Source organism: Sus scrofa, chromosome 7 (genome assembly GCF_000003025.6).
Source record: "Sus scrofa isolate TJ Tabasco breed Duroc chromosome 7, Sscrofa11.1, whole genome shotgun sequence".
NCBI lineage: Eukaryota > Metazoa > Chordata > Mammalia > Artiodactyla > Suidae > Sus > Sus scrofa.
Genome location: NC_010449.5, coordinates 29,863,204 through 29,891,017, shown reverse-complemented (window position 1 = coordinate 29,891,017; position 27,814 = coordinate 29,863,204). Strand labels below are relative to the sequence as shown.

Genomic DNA, 27,814 nt, shown 5'->3' with positions numbered 1-27,814 from the left:
GGCCTGGTTCTAAGCAAGCTCTAGGGAGCCCCTGGGGCTCCATGCTATGAAGGGCTGGGATGGGGCGCCGATGGGCCCAAGCAGACGAGGTGGGGGAAACAGCCCTGCGCTCTGTGATCAAGGCTGGGGGGGGCGGGGTCAGGATCATCGGAGGCCCATGAGGCGGGACTGTAAGGGTGGTGCTGGAGGCCGCCAGCAGCTCCCTAACCGCCTTGGACACCTGCCCTTGGGCTTAGTCTGCACCTTCACAGCAGCCAGAGGCCCTCTCTGAAGTCTACCATGCCTCCGCGGCTCAAAACCCTGTCGCGCCCTTTCTTCCCCACTTCCCCGCTCCGCCCCTCCAGCCGCGTCAACCACCCCACTTTGCAGCCTTTTGCGGCCTGCTCTGCGCATGCGCCCAGCCCCCTGCCCGCTCCCAAGCCTCATTCAAACATCCCCGCGCAGGGCCTTCGCGGTCTGTCCGTGTAAGAGGCGCTGGCCCAGCGCTCCCCAAGCCCCAGGACTGAATTAGCACCGTCCAACACGCTCTTCCATGTGACCTGGGACTGCAGTCACCGACTGTCGTCCCCACTAGGATATAAGGACCCAGAGCGTGGATTTCTTTTGTTCACTGCTGAACACCAGGCACCTAGAACAGTGCCAGGCACAAAGAGGGTGCTCCATGCAGGCTTATTAGAGCCACAAATAAGGGAATGAAAGAACAGGGATGAAATAATCAGGGGGCTTTTGGAGAAAGCAGGCAAAGCCTGGGGAGGACGGAGAAGAGGGAAGGAGGCCTGGACAGAGCTGAGAGGCAAGGGCAGTGGACATAACCGGGGCAGGATGGTGGGAGACGGACTCAGGCCCGGCTGGAGCAGGGCAGGTGTGCGTGGAGAGAAAAGAGCCACGTGACACCGGGAGATCCCAGGTGCAGAGCTGCTCTGGGGAGCTGGCCTTGCCCTGGCCGCCACACCCAGGTCCATGGCCCAGCCCCGTGGCCTCAGAGACCTGGCACACCGCCCCCTCCACACCTGGATCTCTGTGTTGCCGCCGTCCAGCAGGCGGATGGCCAGGCCAATGCTCTCCTGGAAGATCTTCTCATTCTTGGTGCTGGTGATGAGGTCGCACACCAGCTTGGTGGCCCCCTCCTTGTCCAGCCGGCACTGGGTGGCCGCGATCACTGACCAGTCTTGGTCCAAGCCTGGAGCGGGGGAGCTCACTTAAGGGGGAGCTGGGGGGGGAGGGGAAAGGAGGGCCCAGGGCGAAGGGGCTACTGGGAGGCTCGGTGGGAGACATGGTGCTGACCAGTGCCCATAGGGTCCGGCAGGTCACCCCGCGTGCTGGACTTCCGGTTCTGGAGGTAGTTCTGCAGCAGCATCTTGCGCAGCTGGTTGCCCTGCAGGAAGGGAGAGAGGCCCGTAATGCCACGTTTCCCGTTTACGCTCAGCCCATCTGGCGTCCAGCCGCCTGGCACTCACCCGGTCCCCGTACTTGGTCTTCTTAAGAAGCATTTGCTGCAGCGTCCTCAGCACCTTGACACACAGCTTCTCCTCCGACTCCATCAGGTCCTTGGTGTGCTGGATCAGCCTGGCCGCGGGAGGAGGCACATGCTCGGGGCGGCCCAACCCCGGTCCTCTGACCCCATGGGCCGTCCCCTAGGCCACCTCTGCCACCCGGGGTCCTTCCCCGTCCCAGGCCAGCACCACACTCACTTGGACAGGAAGCCCCCACTCTCGCAGCGCTGGTAGGCCTCACTGCCCTCCAGGAAGAGCAGCTCGGGCCAGTGCAGGACATCCACCAGCACAGACAGCTCGGCCTGCACCAGGGGCTTCAGCCGCTCCTCCAGGGCCGTGATGATGTCCTGGGGGGGCAGGGCAGGTCACCGCTGGGCGAGGGGCAGGCCGCCCAGGCCCAGGAGTGACCAGGGCATGATGGCCATTCCCCGACCCCGACACCAAAGGGCCCCATGGAGTGGCCTGCGCCCATCTGAGGAGCCCCAGGCCCCAAAGCCGCCCAGAGCACAATGCCTGTCTGCTCGGCGCCCCTGGCTGGGAGCCGCATACCCTGGCTCTTCTCCCAGCTGCTCCTCTGGCTCTGTGTGACCTCAGGCAAACCCCTTGCCCTCTCTGGGCTTCCATCTTCTGTCACACAGGGATAGTAACCCAGCACCCCCTCTGCCGGCCCAGGAGACGGCGAACAGAAGTGTGTCATCTAAAGACGAGGTGCTGTCGGGAATGAGGGGTGTCCCTACCCTTCGCGGCACCAACCCTGGAATGGTCCCCTGCCCCCAGCAGCCCCGGGGAGGAGATGAGCTGATGGCCCCTTCTGGGCCGAGAAGAGGCCCTTCCCACAGAGCCCGGCAGCCCCACACCCACCTGCAGCTTCTCGATGATGTTCTTGTAATCCCACTGGTTGGCGGTGGGAGTGACACGGGGGAAGGCCCGAGTGGCCGCCTTGTAGCTGGAAGCACTCCGCTGGGCAGCGGCGGCACAGCTGGCACCACTGCTGAGCAGCGAGCTGATGTGGGCATCCAGGTCCATGGGCAGCAAGATGGCCCGGCCCTTGGCTGGGGGAGCGGATGGGGTGCCAGTGAGGAGCGAGCCAGTCAGTGGGGGACAGGGTGAACTAGGGGCCCTGGCCTGGCCCCCATTTGGATGAAGGTGCCCTGTTCCCTTTTCTGGGTAAAAAGAGGGAGTTTCTGCCTCTTCAAGTCCACCCTGGCTCATTCTGACCCCCCCCTCCTCTCTCCCCTTTGCTAACTCCCCCCAAAATCTACCACTTCCCCCCTGCCTGAGCCCCTCTGCAAGCACAGGGAACTCTGGTTGGGGATGTCAGCCAGCACCCCTCCAGGGAACTGACGGCTTCTCTCAATTGCCAAGATGCCAGTTAGACACCAGGAAGGACTTCCTGAGAAGCACCTAGGAGTAGCTGACAGGTGGGCTTAGGCATAGCGGTGGGAGGGGAGAGGTGGGCGGGCTGGCCGGAGCCCCACACTCACCCACCATGGCGAGGGTTCGGATGCAGGCCTCCACGGAGCCCTTGTGCTGCTGCTGCAGCCATGGACACTCGAGCAGCCGCGTGGTGGACTGCAGCAGCTGCACCACGATCGTCTGGTGTGTCTGCAAGAGGCAGCGCGCCAGCGGCTACAGCCTGACCCACCCTCCACCTCGCGCAGCACTAGGCCCGGTCACCGGGCCCCCTGAGCACGGGCACAGGCACAGGGATGGGGCCTCCAGTTGCTACCATGTATCTTTGTGCCAGTTGGAAAAGGCACCCCTTTTCCTTTCAGCAGTGCACAACCTGCCCAACTGTATACACCAACCCTGTGAGAACTCCCTAAGGTCCAGGCCTGGGACTTAAAGCCCTACAGCTCACCCTTTTCTTCCTTTAAAAAATATTTAAATAAATTAATGTTGCGAAAAGGGGACATATTTATTTACAAGGTTCAAAAACCCAAAGGGTCTAAAAAGGAATACTTTAAGAAGTCTTGCCTCCAGCCTTGACTCCATCACCCCTGTGCTCCCGTGCTCTGCCCTGGGGCAGATGGGAGGTGGGAAAAGCTGATACCAGTCACCAGAGTCCCACAGAACCAAAGGCTTCCTGGGGCGCAAACACATGTGTCAAAATAAGCTAATCCTTGCCAGAAACGCAGGACCTAGAGATTTTGGCCCTCTATCCCCTCTCCACCCGCAGTCCCTCAGCCTAGGGGCAGCCCTGGATTCCTACGTGTCCTTCCAGTGCCCAAGAATCAGCCAGTGCAGCAGGCCCCTCCTCAAGGGAACCTGGGTCTCCTTGTTCAAGGGGCTCTGGGACAGTGACCCCGCTCAAGTCCGGGAATCTGGGGACTGATTGAGGGGCTGTGACTCTCAGTGACTCTCAGTGATGCAAGTTCACCAGTCAAGAGCATCTCTGCCTCTGCAGACAAGGCTCTGGAGACCGTCTACCTCTTATGGTTCTAGGGACCCATGACCAACAAGCCAAGGGCAAAGACTATCCTGACCTCTGCTCCTCTCTGCTGTTGGCATCACACCTGGGCTGGCAGGTGTCCCCTGCCACCTTGGGACCCATCACACCAAGTCAATTTAGGCATTCCTGTTCTATGGTACAGCCCCCACTGTAATTCTTGACCCACAGAAACTGTGAAATAATAAATGCTAGATTTGGGGGCAATTCGTTACACAGTGTTGATAACTAGTACATGTGCAGATCTTTCTGCTGTATCATCAGGCACCACGGCAAGTATGCATATACACGGATATTCTGACTCCCCCCTTCCCTGCACAAAAGCGGCAGTGGGGGCTCACCTGCAGGGAGGTGCTGTTCTCGGAGAACGGGGAGCTGAAGAAGGCGTTGATGGTGTCCAGCACAACCGTCAGCACGTACTTCTCCAGGGTAGGGTCAGCCAGGCGCTTCTCACGCTTGCTGCAGACCTGGAGTAAGAGAGACAGATGCCTGGGCTCCACCCCCAGCCCCCGGAAGGCCCCTGCCATCCGCCCACAGGCCCAGGCCAAACAGCCGGACCCGAGCCATGTCCAGGGTGAAGCTCTCAAAGAGCGTCCAGATGTGGTTGCTGGTGTAGATCTCCTTCATCTCCACCTCCGTGTCCACGTAGCAGTGGTTCACAAAGTTCACGTAGGCCATTTTCACCTGGGCAAGCAGGTGGGGGGTCAGGGGGGGCAGATCCCTCCCCACCTGCCCCTTGCTCCTCCGCCACCTCCCCGCCATCCACTCGCCCCCCGCCCCCAGCCTCTCCGCAGGGCCGAGGGGCTGCCTGGCCTGGCTCTATCCCGCCCCTTCACCCCCGCGGCTCTCCCCACCCTCCAGGGCCCTGGGGTCCCCACCTCGGTGATACAGTCCTCGTGGGTCACCACAGACACCACGTCCTCCAGGGGCAGCAGGGACGTGCACTTGATCTCAGTGTAGACATTCTTGCCCTCGGCGCAGGCGGCCAGCAGGTCCACCAGGGAGATGTGGTACATGAGGGGGCTGTGGTCCTCCACGCCGTCCCGGGCGGCCTTCATCATGTCCAGCAGGTGGGCCAGCGAGGCCTTGTCATTGTAGAACACAACCACGTCATCCCCTGCATTGGTCAGCTGAGGGCGAGAGGGGGTCACATGTCACACCTCCTCAGCCCCGCAGGCCTGGGGCCCCGTCCCTCTCCTGCACTTCCCGGGGACAGACTGGAACTCTGTTTGGGGTTCCCGGGCCCTTAGGGCCACAGGCCCATGTCTCAGGGCCTCCGTCATCAGGAACATCTAACCCAGGACCCAGAAAGTTCCCTGTCCTCTCCTTAGAGAGAAATCCCACTTGAGCTTGTCTCAGAGGCACCACGATGAGAACTCGCCGGCTATTCCAGATTTAGACCCGGCCGTTCTCGCTCGCTTGTTCACTGAGTATCGACTATGGGCACGACTCTGGGGCCTTTGCAATGCCCACAAGGGCGTGATCCCTGTCACCCTGCCCCCTGTCATCCTTCAAGTGTCTGAGCTGACACTTGAAGGATTTCCCCTCAGGGATATATGGTCCCTGGCCCGTAGCAGGTGCCTCGTGATTTGTAAATAAAGAATAATAAATGATACGGGAAGGAATGCGTGTTCAAATTCTTTCAGGTCTATTATCCGAGTTCTACTAGGCGCCTAAGTTCTGTCAGGTTGCAGCCTGTGTTCTACTAGACCTGCCCCCGTGACCCTCTGCAAGCCAGCACCTCAGGGTCCCGTCAGTCTGTGCCCGAGCACCCCGCGGCCGCCCTCACCTCGGTCATGATCATGTCCTGGCACTTCTTGACGTACTTGCCCTCGGCCTTGATGACCGTGTGCAGGAAGTCCAGGTACTGCACGTGGCGCCCGTGGGTGGCCAGCAGGTGCACGAAGTGCTGCAACACGGGCTCGCCGATCTCGGAGCACAGCTGGTAGTTGTTCAGGAAGATGTGCTGCATGGTCTCTGCCTCCAGCAGCTGCAGGCAAGCACGAAGTTGGTCAGGGAGGGGTCGCCGGCTCGGCCCCGCCCCTGCCCCGCCTGCCAAGCCCCGCCCCTGCCCCGCCTGCCAAGCCCCGCCCTGCGCCCTCACCCCCGGCGTGAGGAAAAGGTGCAGGTGCTTGTGCAGCAGGGCCTGGTTGCCCGGGTTCCCAGCACAGAACTTCTGCAGGAACTGGTGTGTGTAGCGCAGGATCTCCATCATCTTGGCGTCGCCCTGGACGCAGAGAGGAGGGGGAGGTGCTGGGGCCACAGCTCAGATGGGTGGGGGCGGGTCAGGGTGCGGAAATGCGCTAGCGCCGGAGGGTCAGAGGTTGAGATGCGGCTGGAGCTGGGGAGCATGGCGAAAGGGTCAGGTCAAGAGGCGGGGAGAAGCTCGGGCATGTCGAGATCAAGGTCAAAGGGAGCGGTAGATGGCTGAGACGAGGTTGTGCTTGGTTAGGGGCCCGGGTGGGCTCGGAGACAGTCCCGGTAAGAGGTCAGGGGCAGTTAGGGTGAAGAATCAAAGTCAGGGGTGGAGATAAGGACCGAGCGTCAAGGAGAGGCTGGGGTCCGATTCAGCTCAGCAGGAGTCAGGCTAAAAAGGCTGAGGGTCAGAGGTTCAATTGAAGCTGAGATTATGAGGATCAGACCAGAGAGGGAAACGGAAGCTAGGGTCACGGTCAAGAATCAGGGTTAGGCTGGAGTCAGTTCAAGGTCACAGAGCATCGAGACAAAAGGGTCAAGATATCTGGGGCAGCCAGTGTAAAAGGTTCGGGTGAGGCTGGGACAGATCAGGTCAGGGTTCAGGGTGCAGCTTCCCCGGGAGTCAGAGGTCAAGGGTTACCTTGTCGTAGGGGATCTGCAGCAAGTCCAGCATGACCTTGTGGGCATCCATGTTCTTGAGCAGCCGTTGCTGTTTCTTCCTCATCTGCTCCCCGACACCGCACATCTTGTTCAGCCGCTCCAGGATCTGGGGGTGGGGAGGATGAGCCCAGAGCACCCCTGCCCCCCCCACTTCCTCAAGCTTCCCCTTGGCCCACCCCACTGCTCAGCCAGCCACTCGGGGGGCAGAGGCCGAGAGGGGGAATGGCCACTGAATCTGATCATCGCCGCAATAAGGCCAGGAAGCACGGAAAGCCGATCCCACCCATAAAAGTCCATAGAACAATATGACTTTGAAATGGAATTTCATCAAATTCCTTCAGCTTTAAAATAATTCCATCTGGACCTTGGCAGAGTTGTGTTTAACGCTCAGCGAAAGCTGGAAGATGTCTCACAGGCCAGCAGAGCGGGAGGAGGAGGAGGAGGAGACCGCAGGGGCCTCCAGGGCAGATGGCCTTGGACCCACCCCCGAGAGCCAGCCACTCACGCCCTTAACGATCTGGTAGTTCTCGCTGCTCCTCTCCCCTGGCGGCTGCAGAAAGCCCTCCTCGTCCGTGGGCCGCTGTGGGCACAGGGGGGCAGTCAGCAGGGCCCAAGCCCCGCAGGACGCCCGGCCGCAGCCCTGCACCCGCTCACCTCCTTCTTGTCCTTGGCGGCCCCCGCCTCCACTTCCTCTCCCTTGCCGCTGCCCTTCTTGTCCACCCACAACTCCGACTTCTCCACCATGGTCCGCAGCCGGTCCAGCTCCGACTTGATCACCTTGTAGTTCTCCACGTCCTGGGCCGAGATCAGCAGCTGCACCTGGAGGGGGACGCCGGGCCGCCCGGTGAGATGGCCTCTGCTGCTGGTACCTACACACCGCCACTGTTCCTCTCCACCGAGCCAAACCCTACTGGGGTTTATGGCTCTGCTCTAAGTCTGCTGCCTCCAGGAAGCCTTCCCGGATGGCCACAGCCTTCCCTGCACCCCTGGTCGAGAGCTGCCTCGTCACCTGCTTTCACTGACTCACTGACCCGCACGTCACATGCTGCTATGGCCTGTCATTTGTTTGCTCGGGTCCTGAACAGGGCAGGGCAAAGCATGCTGTCCTCGCCAAATGCTGGCTAGAGGAGCAACTTGAACCCTGACTCTATCTTCACCTTACCCACTCTGGCTCAGGGGTTGGGGAGGAGGGCTCCCCAGGGCCTTAGTTTCTCCCATCTGTAAAATGGGAATGAGGGTAGAAGCCTCGTTGGCGGGGCTGCTTGGAGAATTCCATGAACTCAAGTCAATGCTCGGTGTCCGGTACACAGCTGCCCTCGCTAAATGCCCGTCCAGCATGGCAGGGAACCATCCAGACTACGGCCCCCTTAGTGAGGGCTGACTGCATGCCAGGCCTGATTCAAAGCCCTGAGCAAAGGTGCACGAGATACAGTTTGCAATCTGTAAAGTGCTGTGCGCATCATAAGAGGCTGGAGTTTCTGTTGTGGCTCAGTGGAAATGAATTTGACTAGTATCCACGAGGACATGGGTTCAATCCCTGGCCTTGCTCAGTGCGTTAAGGATCTGGCATTGCCGTGAACTATGGTGTAGGTCACAGACACGACTCGGATCCCGAGTTGCTATGGCTGTGCTGTAGGCTGGCAGCTACAGCTCCGATTTGACCCCTAGTCTGGGAACCTCCATATACCTCGAGTGCGGCCCTAAAAAGCCAAAAAAAAAAAAATAATCGTCGGAGTTCCCATCATGGCTCAGTAGTTAATAAACCCGACTAGGAACCATGAGGTTGCAGGTTCAATCCCTGGCCTCGCTCAGTGGGTTAAGGATCCGGCGTTGCCGTGAGCTGTGGTGTAGGTGGCAGACACGGCTCGGATCCCACATTGCTGTGGCTGTGGCATAAGCCAGCAGCTGTAGCTCCAATTGGACCCCTAGCCTGGGAACCTCCATATGCCATGGGTGCGGCCCTCAAAACACAAAAGACAAAAAGAAAAAAAGCAATAGCCCTTGAGCCAGGCTGACAAGAGATAAAGGTGGCCAAGGCGTGGCTCCCAGTTTAAGGACCTCAGTGAGGCCGAACCCCCAGGAACATATCTCAAGCTGTCCCCAGGGGGTGAGCAGCCCTGGCCTAGTGCGCGGCGGCACAGCCGCCCACCGGGGCCCCGGGGCCCTCCCCCCACCCCCTGGAGGGCGGAGGCAGCACCTGCTTGAAGGTGTGCATGGCCTCCTGGCGCTGGCTGAAGTGCTTGAAGAGCAGCTGCAGGGCCCCCGAGACCAGCGGCGCATAGTCGTGCATGGTGAGGTGGATGAGCACGCGCAGGAAGGCACGGCCGCCCTCGTCGTCCACCTCCAGCATGCTGCTTGTCTTCCTGCAGGGAGCGGCTGCGCTCAGACCCCGGCCCGCCCGGGGCCCCCACGTGACCCCCGCGGGCCTCCCCTTGGCCAGGCACCTGAAGCTGGGACTCTTCCCCGGGGGCCCCAGGATAGAGGCCGGGCCCCAACACAGGTGGGGAACACGCCACTTTATTTTTACCAACCTCTCACCGAAATGCAGCGTGCCCTTCGGTGAGAAAAAATTCATGGTACCTTTGACTTGGGCACCCAGAAAAATCGCAGATGTTTTCCCATCACCTCAGAGCTGTTCCAGAAATCGCAGCCTATGGTTTACACTCCTCACTACTTGGAAGCACCGGCACTAATTACACCCCCGGCTCTGCTTGTTATTTAATGCGTTAATAAAGAGGCACATCTGTAACTATCACTTCAAGTTTGTTTTCCTCAATATTTTGATAACTGCATCTCCATGCCATTGGTTTCCTTTGTAATTTTTATGTGCATTATTTTATGAATTTAAAAACGCCATTCTGGAGTTCCAGTCGTGGCTTAGCAGAAACGAATCTGACTAGCATCCATGAGGACGCGGGTTCGATCCCTGGCCTCGCTCAGTAGGTTAAGGATCTGGCATTGCTGTGAGCTGTGGTGTAGGTCGCAAGCAGACTCGAATCCTGCATTGCTGTGGCTGTGGTGTAGGCCAGCGGCTAGAACTCTGGTTCAACCCCTAGCCTGGGGACCTCCATATGCTGCAGGTATGACCCTGAAAGAGACAAAAAAAAAAAAAATCTAAAAATGCCATTCTGAGAAGGTATCCCAAGACTCCACCAGACGCCATGGGCATGGCACAAAAATGGTTAAGAGCCCCTGACTCTCAACTGCGACCCCCACTCCAGCCCGCTCTGTACAACAGGCTGCCCTTCCTGCTGTGGGACCCAGGGACAACCCCCAGCTCCCTGGCCCAAGTCCTGATACACAAACAGTCCAGCTGCCCTGAGTGGAGACAGAGTGACCAGGACAACACTGGGGCCGGGCAGGCCAGGAAGAATCAGAGCACAAAGCTGGGGTCCCCTGCCCCAGAGCCGGGGAACGGTCCACAGGGGGACTGACCCAGAAGGAAGGGGCCACCCACGGGGGTCTCAAGCCGACGTCGGCCTCACCCACCCAGACCCACCCACCATTGCTCGCCTCAACCCTGGCCTCACCCCACTCCAAACATGGCCTCTGCCTGCTCCCCAATGCGATCCAGGTTCATGTTGGCAGCTGTAGGGAGCAAATCGGGCAGATGAGGCAGGTCCACGCACAGGCAAGATGCTGGGGACAGGGAACACCCAAGCCACCCCTTCCCCACATTAGCTGGGTGGCAGTCCCTCTGGGCTGGTGGAGGTGGAGCCAACCAGGACAGGGACGGCAGCAGCCCCACAGCCCTGCTGGGCTGAGCAGGGTTCTGGGCTGAGGGAGCTCAGCCTCTGATAGCCCATGACCTTGGGCAAATCTCTGCCCAGCTATGGGCCTCGGTTTCCCCATGGAGGAGAAGGAGGGACCAGTCCTGCCCACCCCCTCACTGGGGCACGGGAGAGGAAAGGCCCTTGCAGCCCGGGCGCCGGGCAGGGCTGGGAGCTGCCTGAGGTATCGCAGGCTGCAGCCCGCTGCTGGACACCCCAGCCTCAGCCTGAAGGCGGGTGAGGGGAGGTGGACGGACGCTCACTGGTGGAGTCGAAGGCAGGGGCTGTGCCGTCGGCCCCGCTGTCCTGCATGGGAAACACCTCCACGAACTCCTTCTTGAAGACGGACAGCAGGTAGGAGATGCGGTAGTCCAGGCGGACGTTGAGGATGAACTGGACAGGGGGAGAGGGCGGGGTGAGGACCCCTCTGAGGTTAGGAGGCCAGTCCGGCTCCAGGAGGGGTGAGCAGCTACCTCAGCACTCGGGGGGCTCGGCACAGGTGTTCGGGATGTCATGGGACGTGGCAACAGAAACAATCAAGATTCTGACCCCCAGGGTGGTCCAGGGCCCCCACGCCCCCAGCACCAGGGATGGGGGATGGCTCCCCTCCTCAGTGAGGCAGAGACCCCCTCCCAGCCCCTCAGTGCCCCTCCCCAGGCTGGAGCCTCACAGGGACGGGAAGGAAGCTCCCCAGTTCAGAGGCCGAGCCCGGCCCTCCTGTCCCTCGGCAAACACACCTGGGCTCCCGGGAGCAGGGGGACCAGGGAGCATGGGCAGGTGGGAGCAGGAGAGGCCCCTGAGGGGTGGCATGAGGACACAGGGTTGCAAACACCCTCCCCAGCATCCATCCTCTCTCCTCATGGGGCATGGAGCCTCTGGTCACACCCAGAACTCAGATCTGGAAGCCCTGGCCCCCAGAATGAGTCCGGCTCTGCCCAGACTGGGCCCCCAAGGAAGTCACTGCAATACCCTCTGTCCTCTGGTGGCAGCACAGCAAAAGCAGGGCCCCTATCCCCATTTATCCCTCCTCGGGATGCTAAGCCCCTTCCCCAAGTGTGGCGGAGCGGGGGGAGGGGAGTGGGGTCTCAGGCCCAGAAGACACCCAGAAGGATGACTGCATCCAGCCCACCAGGAAATGGGCTCTCGAGTCTCTAGTCCAGCTTCAAAACCTGTGGGGCCACAGGACAGTCCCCTCCCCTCTCTCCCTGTCCTCATCTGTACAGTGAAGGGACAGAGCTCGACTTTGGCGCACACCGGAATCACTGGGCGGGCTTGTCACAGCGCAGACCGCAGGCCCGCCTCCAGCGTTTCTGAGCCTTGTCTCACAGGGGCCCGGGAACCTGCATGCCTAACTTCCCAGGTGAGGCCGCTGCTCCTCAGAGCCTGCACTCGGAGAATCACGGTGGAGCCCCCAGGACCAGATGCTGTGAGCTGCAGGGGCTCACCTCCCCCACCTCCCAGAAGAGCGCCCACCTGCCCCCGGCTCTCCTGCCCCACCACCGCCACGTCCTTGGCCGACCACCTGCAAGATCTCCAGGATCTTCAGCTTGGTCTCCATCACCACGATGTCTTCATTCTCCTCGAACTTGCTTCTGTCCAGGGCCTCGGGGGCACCGGCCCCCGCAGGCAGGCTGGGGCCACCAAAGACAGACTGCTTGCGGTTCAGCACCATGGTGGACATCATGTGCCCCACGCCCTGGATGGACCGCCGCACGTTCTTGCCTGCGGAGCGGGGAGCAGAAGCAGGTCACAGACGGTGCACGGCAGGGGCACCGGTCTGATGCATCTCCATCAGCTGCAGGGCAAAGCCACGCTAAGGAAGGGGCAGGGCTAACCCAGCCAAATCTGGAAAGAGAAGGAAGGGCCGGGGCAAAGGGGAATGGCGTGGGGAGATGAGAGAGTTCTCGTGTGGGAAATGGTGAGAGCTGCTACAGACCACGGGGGCTGGGGCCACAATGTGGAGAGCACTAGAAGCCAGGGGCCGGTCTCTTTGCACGTTGCGTTTAGAATGCGTGCGTGCCACCAAGTTGTATTGGAAAGCCATCTGCCCAGACCCCAGGGTCTGCACAGCGCCTGGGCAGGGGCCTCTCTGGTCTAGCCCAGACGGGAGGGACAGGGTCCTGCAGCAGAGCCAGGGGGCAGCTGAACAGGAGGGTTGATGGCAAGGACTTCTGGTGCTAAGAGGAGATCGAGGAATGCTGGGATGGGTGGCAGACAGCTGGCGGGGCAAGGCCTCACCACCTGAGTCCTCGTAGGCCTGCAACATGGCCGGGGGGCCCTGCACGCAGTCGATGATGCCCAGCAGCGTGCGCGTGAGCCGCAGCAGCTCGCTGAAGCTGTAGAAGCCAAAGTAGATGAGATTGTGCGCCAGGCTGACCACCTGCAGAAAGGGGGCGGGGCCGAAGTGAGTGCGGGCGGGGCCAAAGCGTGGTGGGCGGGGCCAGCTCGGGGAACCAATGGGTGGAACCAGGGGCTGACTCCTCCGCAAAGGCTGGCGGATGCCGGGGCTGCATGGCCAAGAGAAGTCTGGCCCCAGGGGGTTACTGAGAAAGAGGCCTGCAGAGGAGGCCACTGTGGGGAGGATAAGGCAGAAATGCAGGACGTGGAGGGCGGCTTCTGCTGGGGTCCTGTGACCCAGCCCCAGGCCGATGGGGCGAGTGCACCAGGGCAGGCAGCCCCCCTCCCAGGAGTCCCCGAGGTCTGTGCGGTCTCCCTGCACTGGCGGGGCACTTTGGGAAGCGAGCTTAGGGACACGGCGGCCACTCCCAGGGGGCGCGAGCCAGGCCCGCAGAGCCCAGCCCACCTCGAAGGTGAGCTTGTTCTTCTCCTCGTTGGCGAAGGGCACGGCCTCGCTGACCACGTTGTTGAGGTAGTCCTCCACGAACTCCATGGTGCTGGCGAACTTGTTCTTCTTGTCGTCTCGGGAGGCATTGAGGTTGGAGTCATAGCTGGGGGCGGAGGGAGGCGATGAGGCGTGAGGACCCCTGAGACCCGACCCGCCAGCCATCCCGGGCCCACCCTCCTCCACCCGTCTCACTCCTTGATGGTGATGGCCGTGGGGATCTCCGTCCAGAGGCGGGCGAACTTGACCGGCGTGACCAGCTCCTGGGGATCGCGGTCCACGTGCACGTGCAGCATCAGGTGGCAGAAGGAGGCACGCAGGTCGAAGGGCAGCATCTCGTCGGCCATGCACAGGAAGATCAAGTCCACGCCCAGCTGCTGGGAGATCTCGTCGATGGCCAGGTACTGCCGGTCCAGGCACATGCGGGCAAAGAGCTTCAGTTGGTACCTGCAGGGCAGGGAGGACCGTGAGGACACTGCAGGTGGGCTCTCGAGGGATGCTGGCACAGCCCAGGCCTGTCATGGACTTGAGAAAGTGGCAAAGGGACTTGGGTTAAACCATGCACTGGCCACTGAAACAGAAGGGGCATAATTCTGAGTGAGACCAGGATAGGACAGAGTCTGGGCTTCTGAGTGACGGCAAGTCTCCCCTCCTCGCTAAGGAGGAAGATGCGCTCTGGCTCAGCCAGGGCGGTAGAGGGAAGGCTGGCAGGGTGGGGGGAGAGCTGGGTAAGAGGAAGGGAGGCTGGGGGGAGGGGTTGAGGGCAAGAGGAGGGGAGAGTGAGACCCGGATGCAAGAGCCTCAGCAGTGAGGACTGCATGCAGGAAGCCTTGTTCTGCTCCACATTGTGCCCTGCTCCGCACTTAGGGCTGTGTCATCTTGGCAAGTTCCTTGACGTCTCTGTGCCTGTCTCCCTAACCTCACAATGAGGGCAATGATGGGTAGTCTCTACTTCACAGCTTGTTGTGAGGCTGAAATAACCGCTGGCATGAAGTGTTTGGACCAGTGCCTGGGAGATGGCGTCAGACAAGGGCTGGCATTCTGACTGGTCAATTACGCATGTGTGGAGACAGGTGTGGGCTTCGTTCGGGCCTGGTCACTGCGCTGAGCCTGGCCTCAGGCCGCCCAGTCACCCCGATGGTGGAGGCAGGAGCCCCCTTGCAGCTGCCACAGCTCGTCCCGGGGCAGGGCGGGGTCCTGGAGGACCCGGGGTGGAGCAGGGCGGGGCAGAGCCCCCGGAGGATGCAGGGCGCAGCCCAGGGGCGCACCTGTAGTAGCTGAGCACATTCTCATCGTGTGCATTGCCGGCGCGCGCCTCCTGGGCCAGCTGCCTCACACTCTTCTCGTGGTGCTCATTGTTTTTGTCAGTCCACGTGAGCCACACTTCCTCCTCCGAGTACTCGATACTCAGGTACTCATGGGACTGCGCCATCTCCTTCACGGGCCGGAGCCTGCGGACCAGGCACCCATCACAGGGAGGCACCCTCCTCGGGCATGCCCTGCCACACAGACCTCCCCTCCCCCAGTGGGCTGAGTGCCAGGCTCCCTGGCTGCCCACCCCCTGCCACCCTCCACGAGAGACCCAGCTAATGACCCCAAAGAGACCAGGAGCCTCTGGAGGGCGGGGGCCTTGGATCATCCCCTCCCCCACACAGTTCTGCACCCAGTGCTGGGCACACAGTGCTGGGCACACAGCAATGGGCACATGACTGCAGAGAGAGGGGGTGCCACTTCCACCTTGAACCTGGCTGGGGGCCCCAGCTCCAAGGAGGCTGGGAAGCTGGGCAGGAGGAACCCTGGGCAGAGGCCCAGCTGTGGGTGGGACCGTGCAGAGGGCTCACTCGGTCTGGATGAGAATGTCGCTGTTCTTGGGATCCAGCACACACTTGCAGATAAGCTCCTGGGTGACCGGGATGGCGACGTGGTTGGACACACAAAGGTCAGAGAGGTAGTCCAGGAACCTGGGGTGGCGACAGCAGGGCTGGGAGGAGGGGCTCAGAGGCGGCCCCCAGTGGGGGACCAAGCCCACCCTCCTCCTTCCTCAGCTGGCAGCACCTGCACCCTCCCCAAACCTTGGAGATGGGGGTACAGACTCCCAGCTGCCCTGGTGGGGAGGACGACCCATGGGCATCACCCTCGGGCATCACCCTCGGGCTAGACAGATGTCCAGGGGGTCAGAGTAAAGAAGGCATGAGGAGACAAGACAAAAAAAAAAAAAAAAAAAAAAAGAGTTTCCGTTGTGGCACAGCGGAAATGAATCCGACTAGGAACTATGAGGTTGCAGGTTCGATCCCTGGCCTCCCTCAGTGGGTTAAGGATCCAGCATTGCCGTGAGCTGTGGTGTAGGCCAGCAGCTACAATTCCAAGTAGACCCCTAGCCTGGGAACCTCCACATGCCGAGAGTGCGGCCCTAAAAAGACGAAAGACAAAAAAAAAAAAAAAAGGCACAAGACAGAAGTGATATTCAAAATTTGTAACTGGTTCATGGCAGGCACTGCCTCTGCTACTGCAGAGGGTCCAGGGCCTCCCGCTGTACCAGGAGCCAACCCCCACGGATGCTAGATTGGGCCAAACTTGGGCGTGGGACTCGGAGAGGTGGCAGTTTACCAACAAGTGAAGAAGGATGTCAACCTTTAGCGACCAGCACTGGGGCGGCAGCAGCAGGGGACAAGGGAGGGGGAGGGAGAGGAGGGGTGGCGCTGGATGCTGGGGGCGGGGGCAGCAAGCCCACCTGGGCTCCCGGTTCTTCCGCACGAGGCTCACGAAGGTCTCCACCTCGGTCTTGGTGATGTGCTTCTCCAGGAGCTTGCGGTTGTTGTGCAGCAGGGCGGTGATGGTGTCTTCGGCCAGGATGTCGTAGCCAATCTGGGACTGCATCATCCCAAACTGCTTGGCGATGTGCTCCTGGTGGGGCAGACAGGCTGGGGGTCACCGGGAGCCCAGACCCTGAGACAGGGACCCAACACCAGCAGGGCACCCTGACCCTAGGAAAGGAAGGGGTCTCGGGGAGGAGGCCAGCCCGGGGCCGAGGTCTGGGCTTATAAACACGGTTATTTAACCCATCCCATCTCCCTGCCAGAGCGACCCTCCCAGAGAGAGGGACCCTGGCGGTTTGACAGGACCAGCTGCGTGATTTGAGGGGCCCAGTGAAAAGGAAATAGCAGGACTCTTGTTCAAAAATTAAAAATTTCAGGAGTTCCCATCGTGGCTCAGTGGTTGACAAATCCGACTAGGAACCATGAGGTTGCGGGTTCAATCCCTGGCCTTGCTCAGTGGGTTAAGGATCCGGTGTTGCCGTGAGCTGTGGTGTAGGTCACAGATGTGGCTCAGATCCCGCGTTGCTGTGGCTGTGATGTAGACCAGCGGCTACAGCTCCGATTAGACCCCTAGCCTGGAAACCTCCATATGCCGCAGGAGGCCCAAGAAATGGCAAAAAGGCAAAAAAAATAAATAAATTAAAAATTTCAGGGAGTTCCCATCGTGGCGCAGTGGTTAATAAATCCGACTAAAGAATCATGAGGTTGTTGGTTCGACCCCTAGCCTCGCTCAGTGGGTTAAGGATCCGGCGTTGCCATGACCGGCGGTGTAGGTCGCAGATGCGGCTCGGATCTGGCGTGGCTGTAGCTGTGGTGCAGGCCGGCAACTGTGGCTCTGATCAGACCCCTAGCCTGGGAACCGCCATATGCCTTGGGTGCGGCCCTAAAAAAAGACCAAAAAAAAAAAAAAAAAAAAAAATTTAAGAATTTCAACACCAAGGTCAGCGCGTTCAGCCCAGCACAAGGCCCCTGTAAAGATGGCGCCCACTGTGCCTGTGAGGCTGGCAGGATGGTGGCAGGACGGCAATGGGGCCCCGGGCGCACCTGGTTCTTGCGGTAGTCCTCCTGGGAATGGCGCAGCACGCGGTAGCACAGGCGGAACATGTGCTGGTAGGGGGCGTTCTTCTGGTCCGACAGCTCCTCCAGCCGCACCAGGGGGCCCTCGCCCCCCTTGTCGCGGAAGGGGGCCTTCAGAATGCCAAAGATCTGGGGGAGCAGCCAGAGTCAGGTGAGATCCCCAGACCTGCCCGTGCCCTGATGATCCCAGGAATCCTAAGCCCCCAAATGACCCCCCCGCCCCGATTCCAAGCAAGACCACGACCCCAGTCCACCCACCAGCAGCCCCAGTGCCAGCCCTCACTCCCCTGCCCACTGTGAATTCCAGTCCCAGCTGGGATCCTGAGCAGAGAGTCACCACAGCTCAGGGGTCTGGCCAGACACGGGCCCGCCTTGTCCAAAAAGAAGCTTAACATGGGAACTGAGTGTGGGCGAAAAACTGTGTCAGAAAAGAGACCAAAGAGCCAGAATCAAAGGAAATGGAGGAAATCTTAGTTGGATCCTGGTTCCAAAAATGAACAAGCTTTCAAAAGACATTTTGCGGAGTTCCCGTTGTGGTGCAGCGGAAACGAATCCGACTAGGAACCGTGAGGTTGCAGGTTCGATTCCTGGCCTTGCTCAGTGGGTTAGGGATCCAGTGTTGCCGTGAGCTGTGGTGTAGGTCGCAGGTGCAGCTTGGATCCCGAGTTGCTGTGGCTCTGGCGTAGGCCAGCAGCTACAGCTCCCATTCGACCCCTCGCCTGGGAATCTCCATATGTCATGGGTGAGGCCCAAAGAAAGAAAGAAAGAAAGGAAGAAAAAAGTGATGAGAGGGACTTCCCTAGTGGTCTAATTGTTGCACCACTGCAGCCCAGGTTCAGTCCCTGGTCTGGGAACTGAGATCCCACATCTAGCCACTGCATGCTGTGGCCAGAGGGGGAAAAAAAAAAAGAGGTGATGAGAAACAGCAGGGAGAGCACAGCTGGAGACCAGCTGGAGACAGAAAAGGCGCTGCCGCTTGGTCCCCGCCGCCTCCTCATGCGCAGGCACCTGTTTGAGGATGTTCTGCTCCCTCATCAGCTTCTGCCGCTCCCGGTTGGGCTTGGTGACCATGATGTCCAGCACGTTCTGCCCATTGTTGGGGACATCGCTGACGAAGAACACCAGGTCCTCCAGCAGCTGGATGACAAACCTTCCGGAAGGGACACCAAGGATGACGAGTGTGAGGAGCCTGCCCCCCCACCCCAACCCCTGTCACATGCCCCCATGGCAGCCAGAGGGCTTTCCCCACCCACCAGCCCCCGTGCCCCAGCAGAACCCCCCCGTCGGCCTTCAGTTCCTCTCCCCAGCTTCACCCCGAACTGCTCTGCAAACGCACCCCTTGCCCACCCACCCTGGATTCCGAAGTGCCCCCCAGACAGAGTGTCAGGGTACTCAGATCTGGAAAGGACCAGCAGGGCTCAGCACTTCCACCCTGACTGCCACTTACGAGCTGTGTGACCTTAGGCAAGTCTCTTAACCTCTCTGAGCCTTAGTCCCATCATCAGTAAAACAGGGTAACAATGGCTCTGTGACAGGGTTAGTCTTTGGAGTCCGTGAGCGATGAGGCTTAGCCAGGGCCCTGCAGTGACCAGCGCCCCCCCCCCGTCTCCCCTGCCCCCACTTGGCTGCCTGGCTTCTGCCTTCTGACTCCTTTGTCTATGACATGAGGACCCCAGGAGGACCCCAGGAGGACCAGACCTCTCAGGAAACCTCACGCACCCTGCCCTGAGGCCCACCTGCGGTCATTCTGGCTGATGAAGCCTTCGTTGAGTTTCTCCACGGCGCTGGCCAGCATGGAGCTGGCATCATTGGCAAAGTCCAGGTCTCGGATCTCGGACACAGGGACCGACACGATGGCAAAGGCCTCCTTGTCCTCCTTGGTGGGGCAGGTGCCCAGCTGCAGGGACAGAGGTCAGCGGGGCACCCAGGGACCAGCTTGGCCCGACCCCAGCCCGCATCCGCAAGGGCCCGCACCATGAGCCGGATGGGCCGCTCCTCCTCCACATCGATGGGCACATTGGTGCTCTGGATCCACGTGTTGGTGCAGAGGTGCCGCAGCCGGACGTATGAGTTTCTGCAGGAGGGCGGGACGGAGTCCAGGGAGTGCGCCACAGAGCGCGGCCAGCGTCTGCTGCTCTACCCCAGTGGCTTCCCATCCTCCGCCTGACTCCACACCCAGCGGCAGTGGGATGGGGCCCCAGTCTGCCCAGGTGAGGAGCCCGAGCCAGGGAAGAAAGTCCAGCACGCCGGCCCCAGGCCCCTGCTACCTGCTGTGCTCTCCCAGCCCACGCGCCTCCCCCGCTCTCGCCAAAGCCAAGTGCTCCAAAAACCCAGGCTGGTCTGCAAGCTTGGGACCAAAATTCACTTGCACAAATGAGGCTCTTTAAACTATGCATCCCATTTAGTGCCAACAGCCCCCAATTCAAAGAGGAAATACTCATGTCTTTGATTAAGAAACAATCTCAACATCCCAAGACCTCTGCCCCAAGACTTCTTGGCAGGAGACTGGGGGCCTTTAGGGACTCAGTTAATTCTCCCATCAGCCCTGGTGATGGGTCACTTGATATTCTCACTTTATAGGTGAGGAAGTCAGGCAAAGTGACTGAGTCCGCTGCCTGAGGTCAGACAGCTGCTTAGTGACACGGGAAGTTTCTCGATGTTACGTCCTAGGATCTCAGGGTTAGGGGGCCCTAAAGGTCAGGGAGCCCAGCCCCCACACCCGGTGTACCCCGGACAAGCTGTTGTGCAGCCTGTGCCTGAGCCCCAGGCCGACTGGCTGTAAACACTGCAGAGAAGGCTTGTAGACAGACAGCTGGCACAGGGCGGCACCCAGGGTGTGGGACCCAGGCTGGGCACGTGGCAAGCCTTTGGGGGGGGTGAGCTGCCACCAGCCTCACAGCTGGATTCCCTAGAAGCGGAGGGGGGGGGTCATGCAGTCCTGAGGCCAAAGGAGCTGGGGATGGAGGAGTGGTGGGCACAAGAGTCAGGACAGGATGGCCCAGCCTGGGCACCCGGCCAGTCCCCCGGCGCGTGCTGCCTACCCACCGGGGCACGAAGGAGTCGGTTTTCTGCAGCGTGGTGGGGTCCAGCTCGAAGAGGGAGGCGATGTCGTTGCCGTGCGGCACGGCCACCAGGCGGTACTTGATCTTCTCCCCAGCGTTCCGGCGGCCCGTGCGGCCCTGGGCCCCCTGGGGTGAGGACCCCAGCTCAGGCAGGAGCCCTTCCCTCCTCTCCTTCCAGCCCACCTCTCGGTTCCACGTCCCCTGCGCCGCCCACCCCAGGGTGGAGTCTGGTCACTGCCCCCCTGGTCACTGCCCCCCAGGCCGCAAACCTCCTTAGGGCCTCACCGTTCCTGCCGCCTTGGCGTCAGAGGCGTCACCCTTGTAGCTGGGGTTTTCCTAGACAGAGACACCAGATGGGGGTGCTGTCGGACACCCAGCTCTACCCCATGACTCCCACCCCAAAACAGTGTCCACATAGGACCCTGGGTTAGGACAGGCAGCCACCCCCCGCCTCCAAGGGTGCCCACATCAGCCCCCAAACTCATGGTGCTCCTGCAGGTGCCAACAAGCCCAGGCCCTGCCCTCCAGGGCCCCTCTACATAGACACACAGACCCACAGACACACACACACACACAACACCCTGTGCATCACACACACACACACACACACACACACCCTGTGCATCGCAGACAGACATGGATGCGGATGCGGAATCTAAGTTCCACGAGGGCTGGGCATAGTGCTGCTGGCCTGGGAGGATCACAGCAATGACACGTGTTCACAGTCACGCATGTATTTGAAACACGTGTTGAGTCAATGCACGCGTGAAGGTTGGCAAATGTCCCTGTGCAGCTGTGGGCCAGCCCCTCGTGCGCCAGCTCCCAGCGCCTGAGCTCCCAGGATGCCCTCTGCCCCCACTCACCTCAGCAGCCAGGTAGTTGCCAGTGGCCAGGTGCTTGAAGCGGTACAGGCCGTTCCAGTGGCCGGCTCCTCCACGGCAGGGGTCGTGGTGGACCACCTGAGGGGGGCAGGGGTGAGGCTCTGCGGAGGGGCTGGGCCCGGGCGGACCTCGCCCCCCCGGGGCGCACAGGGCTGGACCAGAGGGCAGGTCTGGGGGGGGAGCAGGGCCTGACCTCCACCTCCCAGAGGGCGTTGGAGCTGGTGGCCGAGGTGGCGGACTGGCGCAGCGTGGTGCGCAGGAACACCTGCAGCTTGCCTCTGTACTCGTCACAAGTCAGGAACTTCTCCTGCTCCGCGTGGAAGAGCCGCACCACATCCCCCTGCGGGCGGCAGGGCGAGGGCTCAGGGCGGGCAGGGACACTCCTGAGGGCAGCCAGCGCTGGGCCGTCAGCCAGGCTCTCTGTCCGCAGCCCCCCCCCCCACCAGCCTGCCCACGTCCAAATCTGCCTTCATTGCCTCCCTCCCCATGCTGTCCTTCTAGAAACCTCACCCGAACTCTTTTTTTTTTTTTTTTTTTTTGGTCTTTTGTCTTTTGAGGGCTGCACTTGCAGCATATGGAAGTTCCCAGGCTAGGGGTCTAATCGGAGCTAAAGCCGCCGGCCTATGCCAGAGCCACAGCAACGCAGGATCCGAGCCACGTCTTCGGCCTACACCACAGCTTACGGCAATGCCGGATCCTTAAGCCACTGAGCAAGGCCAGGGATCGAACCCGCCACCTCATGGTTCCTAGTCAGATTCGTTTCCGTTGCGCCACGATGGGAACTCCCTCACCCGAACTCTTAAGGCCATTCTCACATCACCCCCGCCGCGAAGGGGTACAGTGTCTCCCCAGGCCACGCTGCACCCCTCCTGGGCCCCTTCCTGCCTCAGTGTCAGTAAATGAGGCCCATTTCTGTTGCTCCCCACTGGACTGGGGCAGCTGGAGGACAGGCACCTTGGCCTGGTCACTGGTGTAGCTTTAGACACTGAGACTAGGTCTGGATCCTGGCTCTGCTCTTAAAAGCAGCGTGAGGAGTTCCTGTCGTGGCGCAGTGGTTAACGAATCCGACTAGGAACCATGAGGTTGCGGGTTCGGTCCCTGCCCTTGCTCAGTGGGTTAACGATCCGGCATTGCCTTGAGCTGTGGTGTAGGTTGCAGACGCGGCTCGGATCCCGTGTTGCTGTGGCTCTGGCGTAGGCCAGTGGCTACAGCTCCGATTCGACCCCTAGCCTGGGAACCTCCATATGCCGCGGGAGCGGCCCAAAGAAATAGCAAAAAGACAAAAAAAAAAAAAAAAAGCAGCGTGACCTTAGAGAAGTCCCTCAACCCCTCAGAGCCTCCGTTTCCCCTTCTGTACAATGGGAACACTAAGGACTCTCCTGTGTATAAGGGGGTAGCACTGTGCACTTACCGCAGCAAGCACCCGCATGGGCTGTTTCACCTAATCCTCCTACCAGCCCCCCGCATGCACTTCCCGTTCTCCCCATCAACAGGCGGAGAAACTCAGGCACAGGGAAAGCTACGTGTCCTGCCAAGGGATGTGCCCCAGAGCCCCCACTCCCTCCCACGGCGGGCTGCCCCCGGCTGCCGCGTCTCTTATTATCAGATAACAGCCTGATCTGTCTTCCCGGCACCAGACACACCAGGTACTCGGTCACCGTCTGTGGAGTGACCGCAGCAGTGAGGGAGTGAGCGAGTGAGTTCACACCGAGTGGGGCAGGTCCTACGGCTGAGCTACTGACTCTCCTGTCCGGCAGTGATGGGCCACAGCGCAAAGGGGGTGGATCTAAGCTTCAGTCTCACTTGTGAGTTGCCTGGAGTCTGACCCGGGAGCCAGGACAGATCCACAGAAACGTCTCGGAGCAGCAGCACGGGGCGTTCTGGAACCAGTGATGCTACTTTTTTTTTTTTTTTTTTTTTTTGATGCTACATTTTCTAAGCACGACACAGAAATGAGGCTGGAATGGGCAATCAGGGAAGGCTTCTGGGAGGAGGTGGCACAAGGGCTGGGCCTTGGCCAATGTGTGGATGATGAACAGGCTTAGGGGAGGGAGGAGGAGGGTGGGAACATCAGAGCAGCCTGGCTGGGGCCCGGGGGCAAAGGTGCCTCGGCAGGCTTCCGAGCAAGGGAGGCCAGTGCATTGGGGGTGGCGGGGTGCAGGGGGGGAACCACCTCCTTAAGGCTTGTCTGTCCCTCTAACAGGCACCCCAGCCACGTACCTGCCAATTTCTCCAGCGGAGGAGCCTACCCTTTTCTTCCCCATGTCTGCGCTCCATACACTGCCTGCACCCCAACCGGCTGGTTCCGAACCCTACAGCCCCACCTGAAGGGCCTCTGAACCCCTCTCTCATCCACGCCTGGTTCTCGGGGTCTCCCCCGGTCTCTCCAGCCCTCCTTCCACTCCCGCTCCAGTCCCTGCAAAGCCTCCACCATGGAGTCTCCCTCGGCGCTGTCCCCCACGGGCCCGTCCCCTCCCCTCCAGACACAGGCCCTGACTCAGCAGCCTTGCCCAGGAGGGCACAGGGCAAAGGGAAGGGGGCCTGGCCTGGAACCATGGAGCAGGCGGTGGGGAGGGGCAGGGTGCTCAAAGGATTGCCCCCACCCCAAGGTGGGGACGGGGACCCCCAGCCCACTGACACCCCCTTAGCAGGAGAGCCAAGTGAGACCAGCCAGGAGCGGGTAGGGGGCTGTGAGGCTGAGACAAGAGAAGGGGCAACCCACCTGTGTCTCCTGGGGGTGGGGTGGGGGGAAACTGGAGGGGGCACAGGGCCAGACAGGGCCCCACAGGGAGTGGAGCTGGGAAGGTGGCAGCAGGGCCGCAAGGGGGCAGGTGCCTGGTCCTTACCCCTTTCAACACCTCCTCCAGGTGGTCTCGGAACTGCATAAACAGGTTGATCTTCCAGCTGGTGTTGCAGTTCACAGAGTTGACCTGGAGAGGTGGGGAGAGGCCCATCATGCTGGGCAGACCCCCAGCCCTATAGGGGGTGAGGAGAGGCCAACCAAGCCCCCGTCAAAGCACAAGGAGAGGGGTGTTCTCCCAACCGGGCCCCTCGGCCCCAGCCCAGCTGCCCTGGGGCTGCCAAGCTGCGGGCTGCAGCATGGGAACAGCCGCTGGAGACAGAGGGGAGTGGTGAGGCCCAGGCCTCCAGGGGATAGACAGGACTGGAGGAAGGGGCCCCGAGGGTAGGGGGGGAATGCCCCTCTGCTGCAGGGCTGGCCCTGTCACCCACCCGGGTCCTTGCTTTAATCAAAGGAAGCTGACAAGGGGCCAGAGGAGGAATTCAGGTGAGGCTTTACTGGGTTTTGCTGCAGCAGGAGGAGCAAGAACAAGTAACAGGTACCCCCGCTTGCTCCTTGAGGGGGTCCGGCTCTAGTCCCTTAAATAGCGTGGGGGTGGGTCAGCGGGCGGGGCTTAGGTGGCCTGCCTACCCCCTCAGTGGTGCAGTTCCCAGCTTTTGCTCCCAGCACCGCAGATGTGGCAGCTGGTTTGCGGCCTTTTTGTACCTTATCGTCCATGATTTGCCCCAACTGCGCATGCGTGGTCCCTTTTGTCCCTTAGCGTTTCCCTGCACCTGCTGCTCAGCAGACATTCGTCCAGGTGCAGGTGCATGCGCTGCAGCAGAGGTCCCAGTCCCGGCCCCGGGTCAGCCCCACCCCACTCACCTCCTTGCAGCCGGCATTGTCACTGAGCTCGTAATTGCTGGCGTGCAGAGGCTGCCCAGCGTTGACGGGGTTCAGGATCACCTTGTCCCCCACGACCACCTATGGGGACAGGGGAGCAGGGTGAGGGGGGTGAGCTGGGACCCCGGCTTCTCTCTGGTCAGTCCACCCCCTAAGAAAGGAACCTCCATATCGAAGAGCCTGGAGAAGCCCCCCTGCAGCTGCGGCCTGCACCTTCCAGCAGGCCCAACCCAGCCCTGTCCTCACATTGTCCCCATTGCTCCGAAGCTTCCAGAAGGGCTGGATGAAGAGCCAGGAGCCCTCATTGCCCGTGGCGTCCAGCGTCACCCTCATGGCGTTCTTCTCCAGCAGGGCCGGCAGCCGCTTGTTCACGGTCAAGTACTTGTTGCTCTTCATGTGCAGGAGCTGGGGGGGCAGGCGGGACAGAGTCACCCCAGGAGGCTGGCCCGTCAGAGGAGAGGCCCTGGGAGGCAGCCTGGACTCTTGGTCAGAGCCTGACACACATACTGTGTGAGACACACAGATACGAACACGTAGAGACACAGCCACGCGCACAACCACACACCCAGTCACACACCTGTGGGATCACACAGAGGAGCTTCCGTGCAGTGCGTCACGCGGCCTTAGAACAACCGAGGGCGAAGCACTGTCCCTGCCTCATTCTGCAGAGGGGCACACACAGAGGCTCGGGGAATAAAGTAACTCGCCCAGGCCACAGAACCAAGACTCGAACCCGGACCTCCTGGCTCCAGAATCTGTGCAGATGACCACACAGCCGTGGGCACGGCTACCCAGGCCACATAGCAACGGGCAGACACGCAGTCACAGAGACAGGCCTGGGTTGGGTGGTGCCCTGGCAGCTGGCACCCCTCCCCCATGGCACCCCCTCCCTGCTGTCTCACCTGGATCCCAGCTCACCCAGATCACACCTCACCTGGATCCCAGCTCACCTGGATCACACTGCCGTACTTCACGACGTCCCCATGCACCTTCTTGTTCTCCGTGTCGTTCTGCTTCTGCTCCATCTGGGCCGCGTGCTGCACAGACACACAAGGGTGAAGGGCGGGCCCAGAAGCCCGCTCCTGGTGGGACACAGCCCACCCCTACACACACACACACACACACACACACACACACACACACACACACACACACACAGACATCCTGGCACTGCCCCCAGAAGACCCCAGAGGCTTTCTAGTCCAGTGCTCCCACTACTGATGGCAGAATGAAGCTGAGCGCAGAGGGGCAGCCAAGGCCGTACAGCTCACAGCCTGGGGATCTCAACCCCTCCCCCCTGTTCCCCACCTTCCCTAGAGGGGGAGGGGCATGTCTGCAGGCCATGAGCCCCCTAGACCCCAACACCTCAGGACCCCTTCTCACCAGACTCCATTTCCTCCTCTTCCTCCTCCACCCCACGCATCTCTGACCCTTCCTCCCCAAACTGTGCCCCCAGCCCACTGCTTCCAGGGAGCCTTCCCTGACTGGCCACATCCAACTCAGAGGGAGCCACCTCTGGTGCCTCCGGGACTTGGTTGCATCCCAGCAAGGACACCTTGTTAGGCTCTTCCGACCCATTAGACTGGAAGCTGCCTGAGGACAGACACGGCCTCCATCAGACTGGCCATTCCTGGAGGGGGGGGCTCTGTTGCCTCCATCAGACTGGCTCTCTGCCCCTTTCAACAGCTTAGTCCTATTATCCGGCCTCATGCCTGAGGCTGGAGCCAGGGTGGCTGATGGGGAGCCTTGGCACGGACCACGTGACTTTCCACAGACCTACCGTGTACGGCTGGGTGACCATGTGTGGTTCTGAGTGTCTGTGCGCGTGCAAATGCCCTACGCCCGGTCCAGACCCACAGTTCGGCCTCGGTCTGTGACGGCCCCCAGCCCAGCACAAGAGATGATTTATAACAGAGCTCCGCAGCCCCCACCCAGCTCCTTTCCCGTCCAACTCACAGCCCTCCCCAAGTCACAGCCACCCCCTCAGGAAAGCAAGGTCTGCCAGATGGGGGCGGGGCCCCCGGCCCCAGGGAGGGTCTCAGAAGCGGGCTGCAAAGTCACTGACCACAGCCAGGCCTCCCACCCTCCCTTTCACGGAGACTGGGCTTGGGGCCCTGGGCTCTGTCCAGAAAGAACCACCCAAGGTCTGAACTGCGAGGCCTGTGAGCAGCCAGCAGGCTCTGACACCACACACAAAGGTAGCAGAGACCTAGCGGCCACCCAGGCCCCGCTACAAACTCACAGGACGCCCACAACAGCCAAGCTCCCTCCAGGGCCCCAGGCTCCAACTCTATAAGATGAGGGGAGAGGTTAAGATGAGTTCTCAAGTCGGGTCCCTGGAGCTGCTGTGTCCAGGAGCCACAGCAACTCCATGTACAGCTGTGCAGGTTGTGCCCTGCACCATGGGGTCCAGCTGAAGGCCCAGGTCGGGGCTGAAGTGCAGCCTCCCCTCCCACTCACAGAGCCATGTGCCCTGCCTGGTACAGGGCCGTGCCAGCCACTAACTGGCACGAAGGGGCCAAAGGGAGGTGTGGGCCGCCGGAAGAGCAGGCTCCTGCCCCTCACCTCATTCTCGGCGACACACACCGCTCTCCGGCACAGCGGGCTTTAAAAAGTCCTGGGCCCCCAGCAGCTCCGATGAGCGGCGGCCCTGTGCGCTTACGCATGCGGGGGCCCTGCACACACACCTGTAACTTCTGCAGCAGCACCACGTCGGCGATCTTCTCCTTGTCCTGCTTGGTCTGCTTGGCCTTCCAGTACTGCTTCTGAGCCGAGTAGCGGTTCATGGGGCAGACCTTGAACAGGCAGTCTGGGGGCGGGGGGTGGGCAAAAGGAGAGAGACACGGGTTCAGGCCGACCTGCAGCCCTGCCCGCAATCCCACTGGC

General features: G+C 61.0%; 1 protein-coding gene across 2 annotated transcripts in view; it reads right to left on the bottom strand.

Annotated features, from left to right (window-relative positions):
- Positions 1 to 27,814, bottom strand: part of ITPR3 (inositol 1,4,5-trisphosphate receptor type 3) — a 65,384-nt gene that overhangs the window by 10,288 nt on the left and 27,282 nt on the right. The window contains exons 3-39 of one of the 2 annotated variants that reach the window (XM_013977794.2): positions 27,616 to 27,737; positions 25,879 to 25,965; positions 25,175 to 25,333; positions 24,911 to 25,009; positions 24,093 to 24,176; positions 21,440 to 21,586; positions 21,229 to 21,324; positions 20,651 to 20,701; positions 20,349 to 20,491; positions 19,278 to 19,377; positions 19,040 to 19,200; positions 18,312 to 18,453; positions 17,271 to 17,432; positions 16,142 to 16,314; positions 15,252 to 15,371; positions 14,679 to 14,861; positions 13,606 to 13,857; positions 13,372 to 13,516; positions 12,810 to 12,948; positions 12,091 to 12,290; positions 10,832 to 10,961; positions 10,329 to 10,386; positions 8,996 to 9,161; positions 7,453 to 7,617; positions 7,304 to 7,378; positions 6,779 to 6,904; positions 6,047 to 6,169; positions 5,732 to 5,932; positions 4,821 to 5,072; positions 4,501 to 4,626; positions 4,284 to 4,409; positions 2,978 to 3,098; positions 2,355 to 2,545; positions 1,692 to 1,840; positions 1,458 to 1,566; positions 1,285 to 1,375; positions 1,011 to 1,180 (exon numbers count right to left, since the gene is read on the bottom strand). In XM_013977794.2, coding sequence (XP_013833248.1) covers positions 1,011 to 1,180; positions 1,285 to 1,375; positions 1,458 to 1,566; positions 1,692 to 1,840; positions 2,355 to 2,545; positions 2,978 to 3,098; positions 4,284 to 4,409; positions 4,501 to 4,626; positions 4,821 to 5,072; positions 5,732 to 5,932; positions 6,047 to 6,169; positions 6,779 to 6,904; positions 7,304 to 7,378; positions 7,453 to 7,617; positions 8,996 to 9,161; positions 10,329 to 10,386; positions 10,832 to 10,961; positions 12,091 to 12,290; positions 12,810 to 12,948; positions 13,372 to 13,516; positions 13,606 to 13,857; positions 14,679 to 14,861; positions 15,252 to 15,371; positions 16,142 to 16,314; positions 17,271 to 17,432; positions 18,312 to 18,453; positions 19,040 to 19,200; positions 19,278 to 19,377; positions 20,349 to 20,491; positions 20,651 to 20,701; positions 21,229 to 21,324; positions 21,440 to 21,586; positions 24,093 to 24,176; positions 24,911 to 25,009; positions 25,175 to 25,333; positions 25,879 to 25,965; positions 27,616 to 27,737 — 5,144 coding nt within the window. Of the gene's footprint in view, positions 1 to 1,010; positions 1,181 to 1,284; positions 1,376 to 1,457; positions 1,567 to 1,691; positions 1,841 to 2,354; positions 2,546 to 2,977; positions 3,099 to 4,283; positions 4,410 to 4,500; positions 4,627 to 4,820; positions 5,073 to 5,731; positions 5,933 to 6,046; positions 6,170 to 6,778; positions 6,905 to 7,303; positions 7,379 to 7,452; positions 7,618 to 8,995; positions 9,162 to 10,328; positions 10,387 to 10,831; positions 10,962 to 12,090; positions 12,291 to 12,806; positions 12,949 to 13,371; positions 13,517 to 13,605; positions 13,858 to 14,678; positions 14,862 to 15,251; positions 15,372 to 16,141; positions 16,315 to 17,270; positions 17,433 to 18,311; positions 18,454 to 19,039; positions 19,201 to 19,277; positions 19,378 to 20,348; positions 20,492 to 20,650; positions 20,702 to 21,228; positions 21,325 to 21,439; positions 21,587 to 24,092; positions 24,177 to 24,910; positions 25,010 to 25,174; positions 25,334 to 25,878; positions 25,966 to 27,615; positions 27,738 to 27,814 lie in introns of both variants that reach the window. The other variant, XM_003128345.5, reaches the window with a different exon arrangement.